Raw genomic sequence first — 16,613 nt, 5'->3', positions numbered from 1 at the left:
CAGCTTGACAGGAACTATAATGCATGAAGATGAGTAGCATGAATTAGCGCTGAAAAAGGTAAGTGGGAGTCAGGCTAAAAAATTGATTTTACCTACTCACACAAAAATGGTTCAATAGGCAACACTACATATATACCATGAAAGCACCCTCCAAAATCTATAAAGAAGTAAGGGAGGAGAGATAGATGGATGGGAAAGCAAAGAGTGAGGGAAGAAGACTAGGGAGGAGATTAAGTAATAGTCAAATAGAGCAGAACTTAATGAAAGAGTCAGCAGGGATAGGAAAGTATATATGTGAAAGTGTGTGCGTGTATCTAGGGTGTGTATGTGTGCTGAGAGTGTGTATGTATGTATATATCTACATCTATATATATATAAATATATTTTTCTTCATTGTAGCTTGGTTGGAGAAGGGGGAAATGAGAGGGAGATATATGTGTGTATAAGTATATATCTACATATGTATATATAAATATATCCTGTCTTAACTGTAGCCTACTTGGGGGTGGGAGGAATAGAAAGGGGAAAAAGAATAAATAAAAAAGGTGCACAGCAGAGAACAAAAGAATAAGGTAAAAGGTAGTAAAGACAGATGCAGAAATATAAGTTCTTTTATCAATATATATACTTTCTTAAATTAAAAAAAAGAAATTGATTTTATTCTGTAGGCCCTAGGGAGCCACTGAAGCAGCAGATTTGAAGATTAGTAAGACAGGAGTAGTAGGAAGATAAAAGGACAAGGGTTTCCTAAGGGTAAGGCAGTGAATTTTGTAAATGATTGATTACAGGACAGAGTCTTAACAAGGAATTCTTGAACCCCTTGGGATGAATTTAGTGGTGGGTAAAGAGGCATAAAGCTCAACCACAAGGTCACCTGCCTTCCAGGACTTCTACTTTGACTGGTGGAAAGGATAGCACATCACTGAGAGAATATGTCCCATGCCCCTTACCCAGCCATGAGTCACCAGTCTCCTGTAGAGAGAAACATGAGAGTGAGTGAGTCCTATGAAACAGGCACCAACCTTGCCATTCAAGAATAGATGAGGGAATAAGCTATGAAGGGGAAATTTTCCTTCAGAATGTTGAAGTCCTAGGGAAAAGACCTATTCACACCCTCTAGGTACCACTGTGCTATTTCAGGACCAATCCTGAAATAAAGAGAAGCAAAGTCAGAATCTGGGTAATGATCTAAAAGAATAGGAATTTGAGGGAAAATATCATAAAGTTAAAAAAAAGAGAGAGAGAGCAGATTCAGAAGAACTGAGAATTTGAAACAGTGGATAATAATAGCTCACATGTATCTAACTTAGAGGTGGTGTTGAAATTCATATATATATATATAATTTTTTTTTTTTTTTGGCTGAGGCAGTTAGGGTCAAAGTGACTTGCCCAGAACAGCTAGGAAGTATTAAGTGTCTGAGGCTAGATTTGATTTCAGATCCTCCTGATTTCAGCACTAATGCGCTATCCACTGTGCCACCCAGCTGTTCCGCTTTTAGTATTTCAATAACTATTTTAAGGTTGCTAGGTAGTGCAGTGAATAGAATGCTGGGCCTGGAGTTAGGAAAACTCATCTTTCTGAGTTCAAATTTGGCTCAGAAACTTAATGCCTGCATGACCTTGGAGAAATCAATTAATTCTGTTTGCCTCAGTTTTCTTATGTATAAAATAGAGATGGAAATGGTAAACCACTTCAGTATCTTTGCCAAGAAAACCCCAAATGGAGTCACATAGAGTTGAACTTGACTGAATATATTTTGTTCATTAAAAATTTATTCTGAGAAATTTTCAATTGGTTTAAACAGTAACTTGTCAAATTAATCCTAATAAGTGATTTAAAAACATTTTCTATCACTTTAAAAGTTTGCAAAGTATATTACACAGGTTTAAGTTAGCAGATTTCGAGTAGTTTAAAAGATTTTATGATGAGCTAGAAAATAGAAATACGTTATTATTCTCATTTTGTTATTATTTGTTTCAATCTTGTCCGATTTTTTTAGCCCATCTGAGGTTTCCTTGACTAAGGTACAGGAGAGCATTGTTATATCCTTCTCCAGATCATCTCACAGATGAGTTAAATGAGGTTAACAGGGTTAAGTGCTTGCCCATAGTCACATACTAAGTGATTGAGGCCAGATTTAAACTCAGGCCTGACTACAGATCCAGTGCCCTGTGCACTATGGTACCACCACTTGCTGCCCATGCTCATTTTTACTGATCAGGAAACTAAAGTTCAAGGAGACCATGATTATACACCCAATAAACATCAGGGTGCGAGACTTAAATTCAAATCTTCCTGATTCTACATCTAGTGCTTTATCCTCTGGGATACAATTCTAAGGAGAAGAGATTATTTAGAGAGGGGAATTGTTGAGTTGGGGATCTTGGAAGGGGAGAGTTTCCAGATATAATGTGATTTAAGGCATCAGCATCTCTGTAAATTCCTGCAGTAGAATAGAGACAGAAGTCTTGGAAACACCAGAAGCTAATGAACTAACAATTCAGCGTGTTAAAAGCCCATGCCAGGATAAGGATGGCAGTTGGGGTGAGGAAGAAGTTTGAGAAAAGAGATAATGAGGGCACGAACTATAATAGTCACATTGAACATAGAAGGGAATGGATTCATGGTCAATTCTCTCCTTTGCCACTTATTAGCTAAGTGACCTTAGTCGTATCACTTAATCCCACTGTAAAGTGAGCAAGCTAAATTAAATGAACCCAAGCATCCTTTATAGCTCTAGATCCATGATCTCTGATCTTTAAAGGCAAGAAACATGTTATCATTAGAGCAGACAGCAAGAGAAAGAATAGGAGAAATCAGAGATGATAGTTGGATTTCAAGCCCAGGAACAGATGCTATTTATACAGACAGAGAAGGCATAATAGAGAGAAAGGTTAGTTTTGAGAAGAGGGTTGAGAAGAGAAGAAAGGATAAATTTGGTTTAGAGAAACAAATGAGTGGAAATAAATGTTTGTATTTTTTTTCACATTTCACTGATCATTTCCCTAATAATTAAAGACATTCATGGGAACAAAAGGTAAGTAATACATATGTCTAGCATTAGTAGAGAAGAAGGAAGAGTTGACCTGGCCAAGTAATTCCCTAAGCTGTGAGTCTCTGTGACTGCTGGCAGGAAGGAATAGGGATCAATCAGGCCTATTGAGCAGCCAGTCTTGTTTATAGAATTAGCCTCCCAAGGTACAGGCTCTGTGTTTGAGAATGAAACTTCGAGGTTTTGACATTTTGACTTTTCTATTTTTCTCTGACAAATCAGACAAGGAAAAGCCCATTTGTTACATTTGCTCAGATTGTAAGCTTCTTGAAAACAGGAATTGCTTTCTCTAGTGCTTAGACCTTAGTGCACATAAAATGTTAATTAAAAGCTTGTTAAATCAGTGAGAATTATCAGCAGATAACCAGGACTCCTGACCCCATAGACCTCTGAAGGTCAAATTCACAGGTACAGCCTCTGTGATTTGCTTACTCAAAGAGCATCTAAGGACTACATCTAACAAAGATGTTGAATTTTTAGAGCACTTTGCAAGGCAACTACTAATTAATGATTCTTCACAGTTCCTTGGTGGATACATTATTAATAGAGCTGCTTTAACAGCTCTTTTGCATTTTTCCATTTACAAAGTACTTAAGAGTCCAAGATTTGTTCTTGCAGGGCTATGACCACCTGTATCTTCCCTCCTCCCCCCCCCCCCCCCGCCGTGAAGCTTGGGGCATAGTCCTATATCCATCTCCTGAGGCATGTAGGCAATAGGACATTCATGAGACTCCAATCTCGACATCTTGTCCTCTTATCACTTCCTACCATGGGCTTTAAAGAACAACCAGGTGATGCTCATTATCTGTGAGGCTTTCTCTCCAGAGATCAAAGTCTGAAAACAACAAATTAATCAATCACAGAAGTTCCCCTTCTCACTTTCATTTTTAGTAGTTTTCACTTGGCAGGCATATAAAAGCTACAGACTAGAAGTTTAATTCATCCTGATAAGTGTATTAAAAAAAAGATTAAAGATGCAGCAGTACTCCTCTGGCCCTAGTACTTTCTGAAGCTCCACGATAGAGCAGTGAATTCTGGGCATTTAAAAGCCCTGAAGAAAAATAGCCAAGAATAATATATTAAAGAAAAATGGAATCCAGAGCCACTCAGATTCAGAGGTGTAGCTGATAAAAAGAGTTCATGCTCCTTAGCCTTGCCACCAATAAAGAATATGACATTACATTTCAAAGCAAGATATTAATAAAAAGTAATGAAGGTGCTGACATGCATTGTAAGAGGGAGTTTCCTCATCTCCTATCGAGAACATGAATGAAATCACAGGTACCAACTCTAATCCTATTAATAAATTTTTAGAATTATTTTCATATTGCCTATGCTAAAGAAGTGTGTGTTTCCACTGCCCACTGTTTGGAAGGGGAAACAGTGAAAAGAGTGCAAGTGAAGGTACAGCTCAGAAATGCAGAGCTCTAGTTCAGCACCAGCTCTGTGGACAAGTCCACGGAGTCACCATTCAACCAAATCAAGTCTTTGAGTTGATAAAATACAACCTTCTCACTTTAAGAGGCAGCAGCCCCTGGAGACTGCAGGTGTAAAATGGTAGGATTGAAATAGATAATCTGTAATATCCTCTCTAGACCTAAAATTCTCCTTTTGTACGGAATAAAGTTTTGTAAATCCATAATAATCTCAAATGGGGTCACAAAGAGTTGGACATGACTGAAAATGACTGGACAAAACATTTCAAAACATTATTCTGTTTTCAAAACAAATTCCCATTGGCTTTAGTAGAGTGACTGCCAAACACAATCCTAATACAATGAACAATTTAAGAAAACATTCTTTCACTTTTCTGAGCAGTTTGATCTAAGGTGAAGTGTTTATTAAATGATCGTTAAATCAGTGAGAATGATCAGCAGACAAACCAGAAACCCTGGAAGGTCAAATTCACAGGTACAACCTCTGTGCTTTGCTTACCCACAGAGCATCTAAGGACTACAGATAACACAATTTTCTTTGAACACATTAGCTACATGAACCTAGGCAAATCAGAGCCTCAATTTCCTAATCTGTGAAATGGACATAGGTTATTGTGAAGATCAAATGAGATATTATTTGCAAAGTAGTCTAGTGCCTGACAGCAGAACAATAAATGGTTTCCTCTTCCTTTCCTTTTCTCCACCATTCCCTATGATTATGCTATCATATTCAGTATTGCCAACAAAGTAGAATGGGGAAGACTAGTTAACAAGGCATTAATTCTCTTAAGGGAACAGGTTTTTAATTGATTGTTTTCTGTTTATACATGTACATTAACTTTTAAAATAATATTTCTTTATGAATCATGTTGAGAGAGAAAGATAAGAATAAAAACAAAAAACACTAGAGAAAAAAAAAGTGAACATAGTATGTGTTGATTTACATCCAGTCTCCATAATATTCTCTCTCTGGTTGCAAATGGTATTTTCTATCCAAAGTTTATGGGGATTGTCTTAGATCACTGCAGAGAAGAATCAAGTCTTTTATAATTGATCATTGCACAATCTTGCTGTTATTGAGGACTACTGGTTCTGCTTGTTTTTCTCAGCATCAGTTTATGTAAATCTTCCCAGATCTTTCTAAAATCAGCTTGTTAATCATTTCTATAGAATAATATTCCATTAATTTCATGTACCATAACTTATTCAGCCATTTCCCAATTGATGGGCATCCACTCATTTTCTAATCCTTTGTCACCACAAAAAGAGCTGCTATGAACATTTTTGCACATGTGGTCCTTTTTCCTCCCTTATGATTTCCTTGGGATGCAGACCCAGTAGCAGTACTGCTGCATCAAAGGGAATACACAGTTTTATAGTATTTTTGGCATAGCTCCAAATTGCTCTCCAGAATGGTTGGATCATTTTCTAAGTTTTCTCACATTCCCTCCAGCCTTTATCATTATCTATCTGTGAAATGTGGGATGGTACCTCATAATTGTTTTAATTTCCATTTCTCTAATCAATAGTGATTTAGAACATTTTTTCTTATGGTTATAGATGGCTTTAATTTCATCATCTGAAAATTGTCTCTCTTTGTATCCTGTGACCTTTTATCAAATAGGGAATGACTTCTATTCTTGTAAATTTGACACATTTCTTTATATATTTTGGAAATGAAGCCTTTAGCAGAAATATTGCCTGTAAACATTTCTCCCCAGCTTTGTACTTCCAAGGGAACATTTTTTGAAGGCCTCTGACATATGCATTTTGACCTAATGCTAATCCTGAGCTGTATTCCATGTTCTTCAGAATAGGATTTTTCTTTTTTCTTTTTTCCTTCATTGTTGTTAGTTTGGTCTAGCCTGTGGGGTTTTATCAGTATAAAGAATTCCCAGTGTGGAAACTCTTCTAACTGCTGCTGATTGCCAGGTCATCTATAACTTAAAAAGTCTAAGAAAACTGTCTGGGTGCCTTAGAGTCAAAGTGACTAATCCAGGGGTCACAGAGTTCATCTGTATCAGAAACACCCTTGAACCTATCTTCCTGGTTCCAAGACTAGTCCTATAATAACACCGCCTCTGCCTCCCAGAAGAAGTTTGCTTCTATCAATTCTTATACCAATAGGTTTCCATGCCAGTCTAGGTATAGGATGGTAAAGATTTCTCCCTAACAGCAATTGGGAGTTTATGAAATGTGTTAACACATATCTCCATTCAAATTAACTGAAATGTTTATTTAGTGCCTATTATATACAATTGGTGGGTGTTAGGTGTGCAAAAACAAATATGAAACTGCTTTAACCTCAAGGAGTTTGCATTCTAATGGAGAAAGCTGAGGAAAGACTTCCTCATGGAGATTCTTAACCTGGAATCTATGAAATTAAAAAAATATACATTTTAATATCTGTATTTCAATATGATTATTTCAGTATTCCTAGATATTTTATTTACATCTAAAGACATTATTCTGAGAAGAAAGGGGTTCATATGTGTTTTCAGTTGCTGAGTGGAGTCATCTTTCAACTCTTTTTACAGATGGTAATCAATTCCAAATAATTATAGAATAGATTTAGATAGGAGGGACTGACTGGCTGCAGGGCAGTGTCATGGAAATAGAAGGTTATAGTTGCTGTTTTCTGTTTTAAAATGATTCAATTCACAGAAACCAGAGTCTAAGACAGTGTTTTTATACCACCATCATATTCAGATAAAATTGGGTGGGTGGGGGGGGTTAATCATCCAGAAAGATTGCATAGTTCTGGGCAATGTCACCTCTGTTCAAGTAGAACACAACAAAAGCATTCTACCTCTTGGATGAGCTTCACCTGTGTCTGTTGAACTCCTCTGGAGAGAGTGACAAATTTCAATGGCCATTTACTTTTATTCACAGAAACACTGATTGGGAGTGGGAGATGAGAGAGAAGGAAAAGACCTGACAAGTTATTTTCTTTCTCAATAAGCCAGGTAATCTATATATTGTCATTTCCTGAATGAGAAAACCTAGGTTTGGAGAGACTAAATGAATTGTCAAGGTCACAGAAGTAGAATTAGAGGCAATCAGGTTATATCCCTTTGGTTCCAGTGTTCTTTTCCTTTTGCCACTTTACAAGGATTAAAGATGAATGGAACCATCTGTGAAAAAAATGTCCTGGTTATAAACAGTACTCTGTGTGTGTGTGTGTGTGTGTGTGTGTGTACATATATGTATACATATATGTGTATATAATATATTATTTATGTACATATATACATATATGCATGTATACATATATGTATATATTAAGCCACTAAAAGTAGCATAGAATGTTTAGTCCTTTTACCTGAGCACCTACATCATAATAGGAAAGAAGGATAAGAATTGAGATTAATACAAGCCATTAGATAATCCTACTTTAGAGACTACAAAGAAGCTGACATTTGTTGTGATTAGCTTAATTTGACTAAGAGCATTCTAAAGGTCAGGAGGACATGACAGGTCAGCTTTTTTGTAGTCTCCAGGATTTTTGTCTTTCCTTGGCTACTAATTTGTTGTTACATGGAAATATAGACCATCAGAACAATTGAAATTAATTGAGGAATCTCAGTATTTTGTTCACATAGAAAAGAATTTTTCTTTTCTACTTTTGTCTAATATAAAGCATTTCTTCCTTAGTAGGAAATGACACATTATTGCACAAGATATGCATTTAGATATTACTGGAGTAAAGTTATATGAGATTCTAAATCTTCTCTCTTTGGAGTGTTTATTCACATTTATCCCTCTTACTATAAGTGATTATAATTCTCCAGCCTTCATTGCTCACTGTTCTGATGGGCTAATCCATAAAGAGGATGACTGTGGGATTACGATTCCCCTCTGGCCATGTAGTAAAGTGAAACAATATTTAATAAAGCTGCAACTATGCTCGTCATCAAGATAAAACTACTATCCTTGTAATTTGCCGTTGGACTCATTTGTGTTCCAAATATTTTCTCCCTCCCTCCCTTACCTCTCCCTTCCCCAAGATACTAAGCTATCTAATGTAGGTTTCACATGTATAATCATTTTAAAACATATTTCCATTTTAGTCAAGTTGTACAAGAAAAATTAGAACAAGAGAGAAAAGCCCCAGGAAAGGAAAAAAAAAAAAAAGAAAATAGTATGCTTCAATCCATATTCAACCGATCCCCATAACTTTTTCTCTGGATGCAGATAGCATTTTCCATTCTAAATCTACTGGAATTGTCCTGGATTGCTGGGAAGAGCTATGTCTATCACAGTTGATTATCACACAATCTTGTTACTATCACAGCATTCTCCTGGTTCTACTCACTTCACTCAGAATCAGTTCATGTCAGTCTCTCCAGGCTTTTCTGCAGTCAGCCTGAGACAGCTGACATTCAAGCTGTCTTTTCCATCTGGGCTCTCTTTATTCTAAGGCCTTCTATGTCCAACATCCGTACCTGACACAGACCTACCTGCTGACTCTGCTGCCTTCCATGCACAGATGAAACTCATCCCAGAAGCAGACTTAGAATGCTTCTGTGTTTTTCTATCCGAACAGAGGTTCCATCACTCCGATGAACTATGATGAACTTTGCATGCAAAGGACAAGCTGATGAAATTTCCTAGAACGCATATTTATTTTGACAGATTTATAATTTTGACAGATTTGTAATTATTTTTTAATTATAGTTGTACAGAAGGATTGCTACAGATGTAGTCGCTGAGTCATGTGTCTATGTTCTTTCTCTGCCTAAGTTTGACCTTGAAACAAAACTGAATGAATTGGAATATAGTTGTTTTATTCTTGGCAACCTCATTTTCTCTCTCTCTTTTTCTCTCACTCTCTCTCTCCCTCCCTCCCTTTCTTCCTCCCTCCTCCTTCCCTCTCTCTCTCTCCCTTTCTCCCTCTCCCTCTCTCTCTCTCTCCCCACTCCCTAAGAATTACATACTAGTCTTTTGACTTCTTCCCCTTCCTTATCCCACAATAGTACTCTACCCATACACAAGCCTCTGGGTTCCTTTTTCCTCATCTCCCTCCTTCAATTAAATATTACCATTCTGGCATCCCAGATCCTCAGTGATCTGCTGGATACCAAATTGGCTTACATGATAAACCAATCTGAATGATAACATTAGTGTCTTTTGACTCTAAATCCATGATCCCATTTGTGCCTGATAATTACCTATTGTGTAATCATTTTCCAGGGGGCAGGGAGAGGAGGGGAGAGGACAACTGCTCTGTTTTATAGCCATCTTTTTCCTTTCTCCATGTTTTCCTCCTTTTTTTAAAAATGCTGACAGGTTGTTTTTATATCTCTTCCTATATCTGAGAGAGAGAATGGGATATAATTGGCCTCTTGCACTTGAGGCAAGGGCCTGAGCTATGGGAAGGTACTGAGCTCTGAAGAAACTTGCCTAGAATAAGAACAAAGATTTCATCTGAAATTGAAGGCTTTTTCCTTCTTGATTAAAACCCTCACTGAAAGTTGGGATTGGGAAAGAGTCCCAGGAATACCTGGGGTATTTATATAAGGCAACAAAAGCAATTGTGCTGAGTCTGACCTGAGACACCAGGTTTTTCATAGTTATACTGTAGATGGTATTTATACCTAAACAAACATTCACCTCTTCTCCATTATTTAGTTTCCATCTGGCCTTTTAACAGGTACCTAGATGATGTCCAGATTGCCAAATTGACAAGAAGGAACTCAAATCCTCTTTTTCTCATTGGTTTTCAATTCATTTTTCCTAAAATTTTTGGAGTTGAGGGAACTCAGCAATATGAAGATAAATGGTAGACATCATTTAAGGGGACCATAATTTAAGATTTTTGATGTCAGTGCATTATATGGAGTTTTATAGGGTCCTAGAGACTCTGACAATGGAAAACAAATTCGGACAAGTATTTTCTAGTGAGAAAAACTTGTGTTTACAGGTTCACTAACAGGGAGCTTTGGAGACCTAAGGCTTTAAGTCCAGAGAGACTATTCACCTTTGTTGCCTACAACCACTTACAGAAACTATTTGTTAAATTATAGTACAATAAGAGGAAACAGACAAAATGACACAATTTTGAGTGAACCATTAAGTTAAAAAGTATTACACACCTACTATGTAACAAAGCACTCTGCCAGGCACTCAGGATTCAAATGCAAAAGTGAGACAGTCCCTGCTCTCAAGAAGCTGGTATTCTAATTCTAGGATTGAACATGAAATAGCCAGAGAAGAGAGTTTTTAATCTGAGAAATGAAAACAATGGTGAATGAAACCATAGACCAATCTATTTTAACACTCTTTCAAAAGTGATGGTAGCATTGCTGTGATTGAGGGGGAAAGAATTTGCCTAACAGCAGGGTAGGGGGCAAAGTGCCATGGCTGGATTGATGTAACTCATAATGTTGGGCTAGATATATAGAAAGGGTTAGGTACATTATCATTCACTTAACAGTCAGGACAGCACAGTCCAAGGGCAGAGTTCCAGAGTTGAATATTTTCTCTCTCCCAATAATGGGAAGAAACTGCACTGATAGGGATTTGAAAGATGCAGTACTTTTTATGGGAAACAGCAAATGGACTGATTTGACCGGCTCATACAGTGTGTGATAGGGAGTTATGTTTTATTACAACTAGCCCAAGTCTGAAATAAGTCCAGAAAAATAGTCCGAAAGATAATAGTGTACAGAACACTGACTTTGGAGCAGGAGACTTTGTTTTGTCATTTACATGTGGAATTTCATGGAAGTCACATCATCTCTGATACTCATTTTAAAAATGAATTTTAAATAAGTTTCCTCAACTGTAAAATAAGGGTGTTATACTTGATGGACTCTGAGGTCCCTTCTACCACTGCATCGATCATCCTATGAAAATTATTTTTGAAGGGCTTTAAATGACAGAAAGAAAAGTTTATATTCATTGAAGCTTGTTGAGCAGAGAATGACTCGGCGAGATGTGTGGTCTAAGAAGATGATTTTGGATTTCCATGTGGTCAGTTTGAATTAATCATGGCAAAGGATTGCCAAAATGTGATCATTACTATGGTTGAAAATATTGTCTTTGGTTTTTGCAATTCATTGCAGCTAGAACATTCATTCTATGAATACACTTTTTTTGAATTTTCAACCCACCATTGAAATATCCACCAATTACAGTGTGTAAAGCATGATATTAAGCCCCAGGGATATAAAAGATGCAATTTGTGCCTTCAAAGATGTGACATCCTAATACATATTAGAATATACTTTTAAATCCAGATTTTTCCAGATTTCAAAAATACCATAGCTAAGATTATGTGAGCAGCGATGTATACAAATACATTGAGACAGAAAGATCATAGGATTATTGCATCATAGCTTTAGAGCTCAAAAAGGACCCTTAGAGGTTATCAAGCCTTATCCTTTTACATAAAAAACTGAACCCTAGAAAAGTTAAGTGGCTTACTTAAAGTCATACAACTAGGAACTACCTTAGGCAGGATTTGAACCTAATATCTTCCTGACTCTTAGATCGATACTTTATCCACTATACCAAGCTGCTTCTGTGTTCAGAGCATTAATTACAATAGTCCAGTTGATTGGCAATGGGAATTGAATTAGTATGGTTTCAATGAGAATGGAAAGAAAAAATAGATATATGACATATTGTGGAACTCGAATTCTAAGGACTTGGCAACTTGTTGGATGGGAGGCTTGAGAGAAAAGGAGAAGTTGGAGATGTCTATAAAGTTTTGATTATGGTTGCTTGGAAACATAGTGTGAGCTTTTAACATAAATAGGGAAGATGATAGGGTAGGGATGGGGCAAGATGAGAGATTGAGAATGGATGGATGAAGTTTGGGATGCTATCTTTCAGGAAACAGTTGGAACAACTGGGAAAAATAGAAAGTTTAAAAATGTGGAACTGGGATTCTGGAATGAGATCAGGGACAAGGATCGGTTGTTGAGATCATTTAGATCAAGGTGAATTCACTGAAAGTGTCCAACATAGAATTTGACCCTCTGTTTTGATTTTTAAGAAATTGAGCCAATGATACTTTATGACAGTACAATGACATTAGCTATTCAGTTTTATTCAATCTCACTGAGCATACATTTATTAAGCACCTATTATGTTCAGGCCACAGTTCTTTTATGTAAATGCCAAAGTATTTTTTGGCAAATGATTTGGATCAATTTGAGTTCATTGTATAAAAAGTTGTGGGTTTGCATGAACTAGTGTGAAAATGTTCCATAATCATCAGCTTGCAAACTCTCTGAATCCCTGCTTTCCTCTATTTTCATTCTTTTTTTTTTAAAATGCATTTCCTCATTTTTTCCAAACAAATCCATAACTTGCTTTTATTCCTGAAGCTATGCTTATTTGTGCTGTAATGAGCTTTTGCTTCTAATGTGCATGTAGAACTTCAATACACGCTAAAATGATCAGGATATTTCTCTCTTCCTTTGTCATTAGGGCAAAGACTGCCTTTGGAATTGTTTCGTATAGCACCATCCCTGAAATAATAACTGTCTCGTGTGTTGTCAGAATTCCTAAGTGTTGATTTTCTTTGCTGTGTGAATGCTCTATTCTTCTTTTTTTCCCTCCATCCCCTAACTTCCTCTGTTTAACAGCAGACAAACCCAGGGAGTACTGAATGAATCGGATGATCCCGAAACAGGCTGTCTAATTGATAACAAGCCAACTTCTCGTCACTTCTATCCCGTCGCCTTGCTGCTTGTCAGCTCACACCTGCTGGTTGTGTGGCTCATTTTAAGTCTTGCTTTACTACTAGCCAAATATCAATAAGTTCCACTTTTCTGTTCCTTTCTTTTCTACAAATGGCAACAAACTTTAAATTGAGGAGGGGCGGGGGGCGGGGATCCTGTGATATTTCTACATTTTCAGATCCACAGAATTTAAAATACAAATGTTTGAATTGTACAGTGTTGGCTTTTTGTTTGTTTTATTTTCTTAAAAATCTAAGAAGTACTATGCATTCAGTGAATTGTTAGCTCTTTTTGTTCCTGGAGAAACTTTTTTCATTGTTTATTAGCCCCAAAGGGAAAAAAAAAAGATAGCTAAATTAGTGTCTTGTAAATAAGACAAAAAAGCAGGATCCTGAAAGCTTGAAGATCCAAGCCTCCTTTTCCTCTTCCAATTAAATGAATTTAAAGAGACTGAAACTGATTTTGCACAACACAGTTGAACTCTGAAACAGGTCCTATCGATGTGGGAGTGTGTAGCATTAATTTTTGTTGTGCTACTTTCATCGTTGTCTTTAGCTGACTGGCCAGACCTTCTGTTTGATTTCTCCTATTGGTTGGTCATGTCATTACTTTGCTGCGACTAATCCTCTTCTGTCAAATAGTCCTAAGGAGACAAAACCTAGTTCTGTTTTTGTAATTGAATTTATCGGTTTGTAACTGTTGTTTTCATTGATTTCTTTTCTGAGACACTTTTCTATTCTTTTTAACAAAGTCTTGCTTGTGTCTTGATGCACCATTTTTGGCATTTGTGACTTTTGTACTGTCTGTGAACAAGCCCCTTCCCTTTATAAAGCAGAGACTTGGATCAGGCTGTTTGGAAAGCCATGTTCACTTTTTTCATTGCACAGCTAACCATGATGAAATCAAATGGAGATAAAACTTTTCTTTAGAAAATCTATTGGGCCAGACTTAATCAATGCCTTATTCCTAGAACCTGCATCTTTAGGGCTACATAGAGATTTTAATGTGTTTTTAAAAGTCTGAGAAATTAATTTGTGGGGAAAAAGATATATATGAAAGGCAGATATATTTCTGAAACTAAAGTAAAGGTGTATTGTGGAGTCAATTATATTTAAAAAGTCTATTAAAACTTAAATATATGTTAAGGGGAAAGAATTTAATCATCTTTTTCTGAGGGCAATAACGGTATTGGGCCTGGCCTTGGATTTAATTTTGTAAGATGTATCATCACTTGTGGGGAAAAAAAAACAAAAACAAAAATGTAGAGTTGAATCTTTGTTATTTTTACTTGGACTGTTGCTGCAACTCTGCATTGAACAAATAAAAAACATATTTATTTATTCTGTGTTTCATGAAGTTGTACTTTTTCCCCTTTTACCAGAGAAGGATGCCGCATAGAGAATGTTCTGAAGAATATCAAATGCAGAAAATATGCATTCAACATGCTCCAACTGATGGCTTTCCCCAAGTACTACAGACCACCTGAGGGAACATACGGAAAAGCTGACTCCTAAGCTTCCCCCAATGTAAACAGGAACACAAAATGTCTCAACTGCATAATATACACTTTTCGGGGTCATGAATGGGGGACATGTGCACAAATCTAGAAATTACTTGAATTAGTTATCAATACAATAAGTTTTAAGGTGAACTAAGAACTGTTGACAATTATTCTGGGGATGAAGTGGGGGATGGATTATCCAGTGTTCTATCGCAAGTCCCTAAGTGCAAGAATGCCTTACATTTCAAGGCATTCGTTTTGACTCACTGTTTAGCATTCATTCAGAAGGTCTCTACTTTGAAAACATGGTACTTGAATGAGAAATGTGCAGAAAAAAATGGCTAATTTGTCAACAAGAGGTACTCATTATGTTACCAAAAAAAAAAAAAAACACAACTCCTTAAGGGTCTTAAAAAACTAAAAAGACTCATTGTCTTATCCTGGGATACTATGAGAGAGCTGCTGTCCAATTCCTCTGAGAAGTACTTTCCAACCCAAAATGGGGATATACACACTGATAATAAAAACAGAAAAAATGCTTCCACAGAAATGTTCTCCAGGAGGCAAACACTCCTGTGTATTGTATAGAATATATGTGTGAGAGTCACCCAAGAGGTAAGAGCAACAATGGCACTCCAAAAGGACTTCTATAACTGGGCTTTTTTGCTCCATTGGGCAGATAGCTTCAGGGCAAATAGCAAGAAGTAGTGGTCACCCCTCCAGGTGAAATCACTCACTATGGCTACTTAATATGAATGACTGCTCTGTAGAGGAGCTAGCTAACAAAAAAAGAAAAGAAAAGGAAAAAAAAAAAAACAGAAAAAAAGAAACAAAAACTCATTTAGAGTTTGGCTGTCAGAAGGAGGAAGAAGGTCCTCCTGTAGCTTCCTATTTTACTTTATTATTGGTGCTTCCAAGATGCTAAACTCAGTTTTTTCCTCTTTGCTGTAAGTGATATCATTGACTTCCAATCACCCTGCATTAGTTAGAACTGTGATAACCCCAAGGGAAGGAGTAGGTAAGCCCTTTGGTGACATGGCCCATTTTGGCAATCTTGTGAAGTCTACAGACATATCTTAAAATGAAAATTTTTAAATACATGAAATAACATATATGGGATTACAAAGGAAATGACTATAGTAAGATACACTTGATAAGCAAGTTCACAGATCCATTGTTAAGAGCTCTTTGACTTAGAGCCAAAGTGGAATGTTTTTTTTTTTTTTTCAATTGAAACTTCAAGAAAAGTTTAATATAGGTAGCTTGTGGTTGCCCAAATGGAAAATTCTGAAGAAACTAATTTCTTCTAGTATCTTGTATTCAACTTCCAACTATCTCTTAGACACCTTGATAGTAGGTTTATAAGAATCTACTATAAATGTATAAATTTATATACTCTATATAAAACACAATGTATTTATATGATAGAGGTAAATACATGGACTGTTCCTTTTTAGACTTGGGTAATATTTTCTGCAGAATAATCTGAAACAGTTTTCATTTTCATTTGTATAGCAAACCATTTTTTTGACCTAGAAAAAGCTAAAACTCAAAGCTTCCTATAGATGGAAAGAAAGAGGGTGCATTTTCTCCAACTAGACATATTAAAGAGCATCTAGTGTTATATTTTCCAGATAAAAACTGAGCTCCAGGAAGGTAAAATCAGGTGATAAAGCTTGGGTTATCTGTGCAAGCTTATAGTATCAAAGTTAGCACTACAGTTTAGATCCCCATGACACTTGAGTTCAGTGCTGGGACCTGCTCCCCACCAAGAACTCATAGAAAAGTTAGGGAAAGAGCATTCATTATTTTGCAGGAGCAAGCCATTATGCTGAGCGTGAGGACCCAAATCCAACAAGTTGAAAAAAAACAAAGCACATTTATTGATTTTATTTTACTTAAAATTTTCCTTTTCCCCAGAAATGCATAT

General features: G+C 36.5%; 1 protein-coding gene across 3 annotated transcripts in view; it reads left to right on the top strand.

Moving 5' to 3' along the window:
* Positions 1-15,074, top strand: part of INPP4B (inositol polyphosphate-4-phosphatase type II B) — a 767,278-nt gene extending 752,204 nt beyond the window's left edge. The window contains exon 26 of one of the 3 annotated variants that reach the window (XM_031943193.1): positions 14,564-15,074. In XM_031943193.1, coding sequence (XP_031799053.1) covers positions 14,564-14,696 — 133 coding nt within the window. In that variant the 3' untranslated portion in view covers positions 14,697-15,074. Of the gene's footprint in view, positions 1-13,086; positions 13,262-14,563 lie in introns of those variants that run through there. The other 2 variants (XM_031943195.1, XM_031943194.1) reach the window with 2 other exon arrangements.
* Positions 15,075-16,613: the final 1,539 nt, after the last annotated feature.

The sequence above is a fragment of the Sarcophilus harrisii genome, chromosome 6 (genome assembly GCF_902635505.1).
Source record: "Sarcophilus harrisii chromosome 6, mSarHar1.11, whole genome shotgun sequence".
In the NCBI taxonomy this organism is placed as follows: Eukaryota; Metazoa; Chordata; class Mammalia; order Dasyuromorphia; family Dasyuridae; genus Sarcophilus; species Sarcophilus harrisii.
The sequence above is the reverse complement of the archived record's forward strand: the minus strand, read 5'-3'. Positions and strand labels throughout refer to the sequence as shown.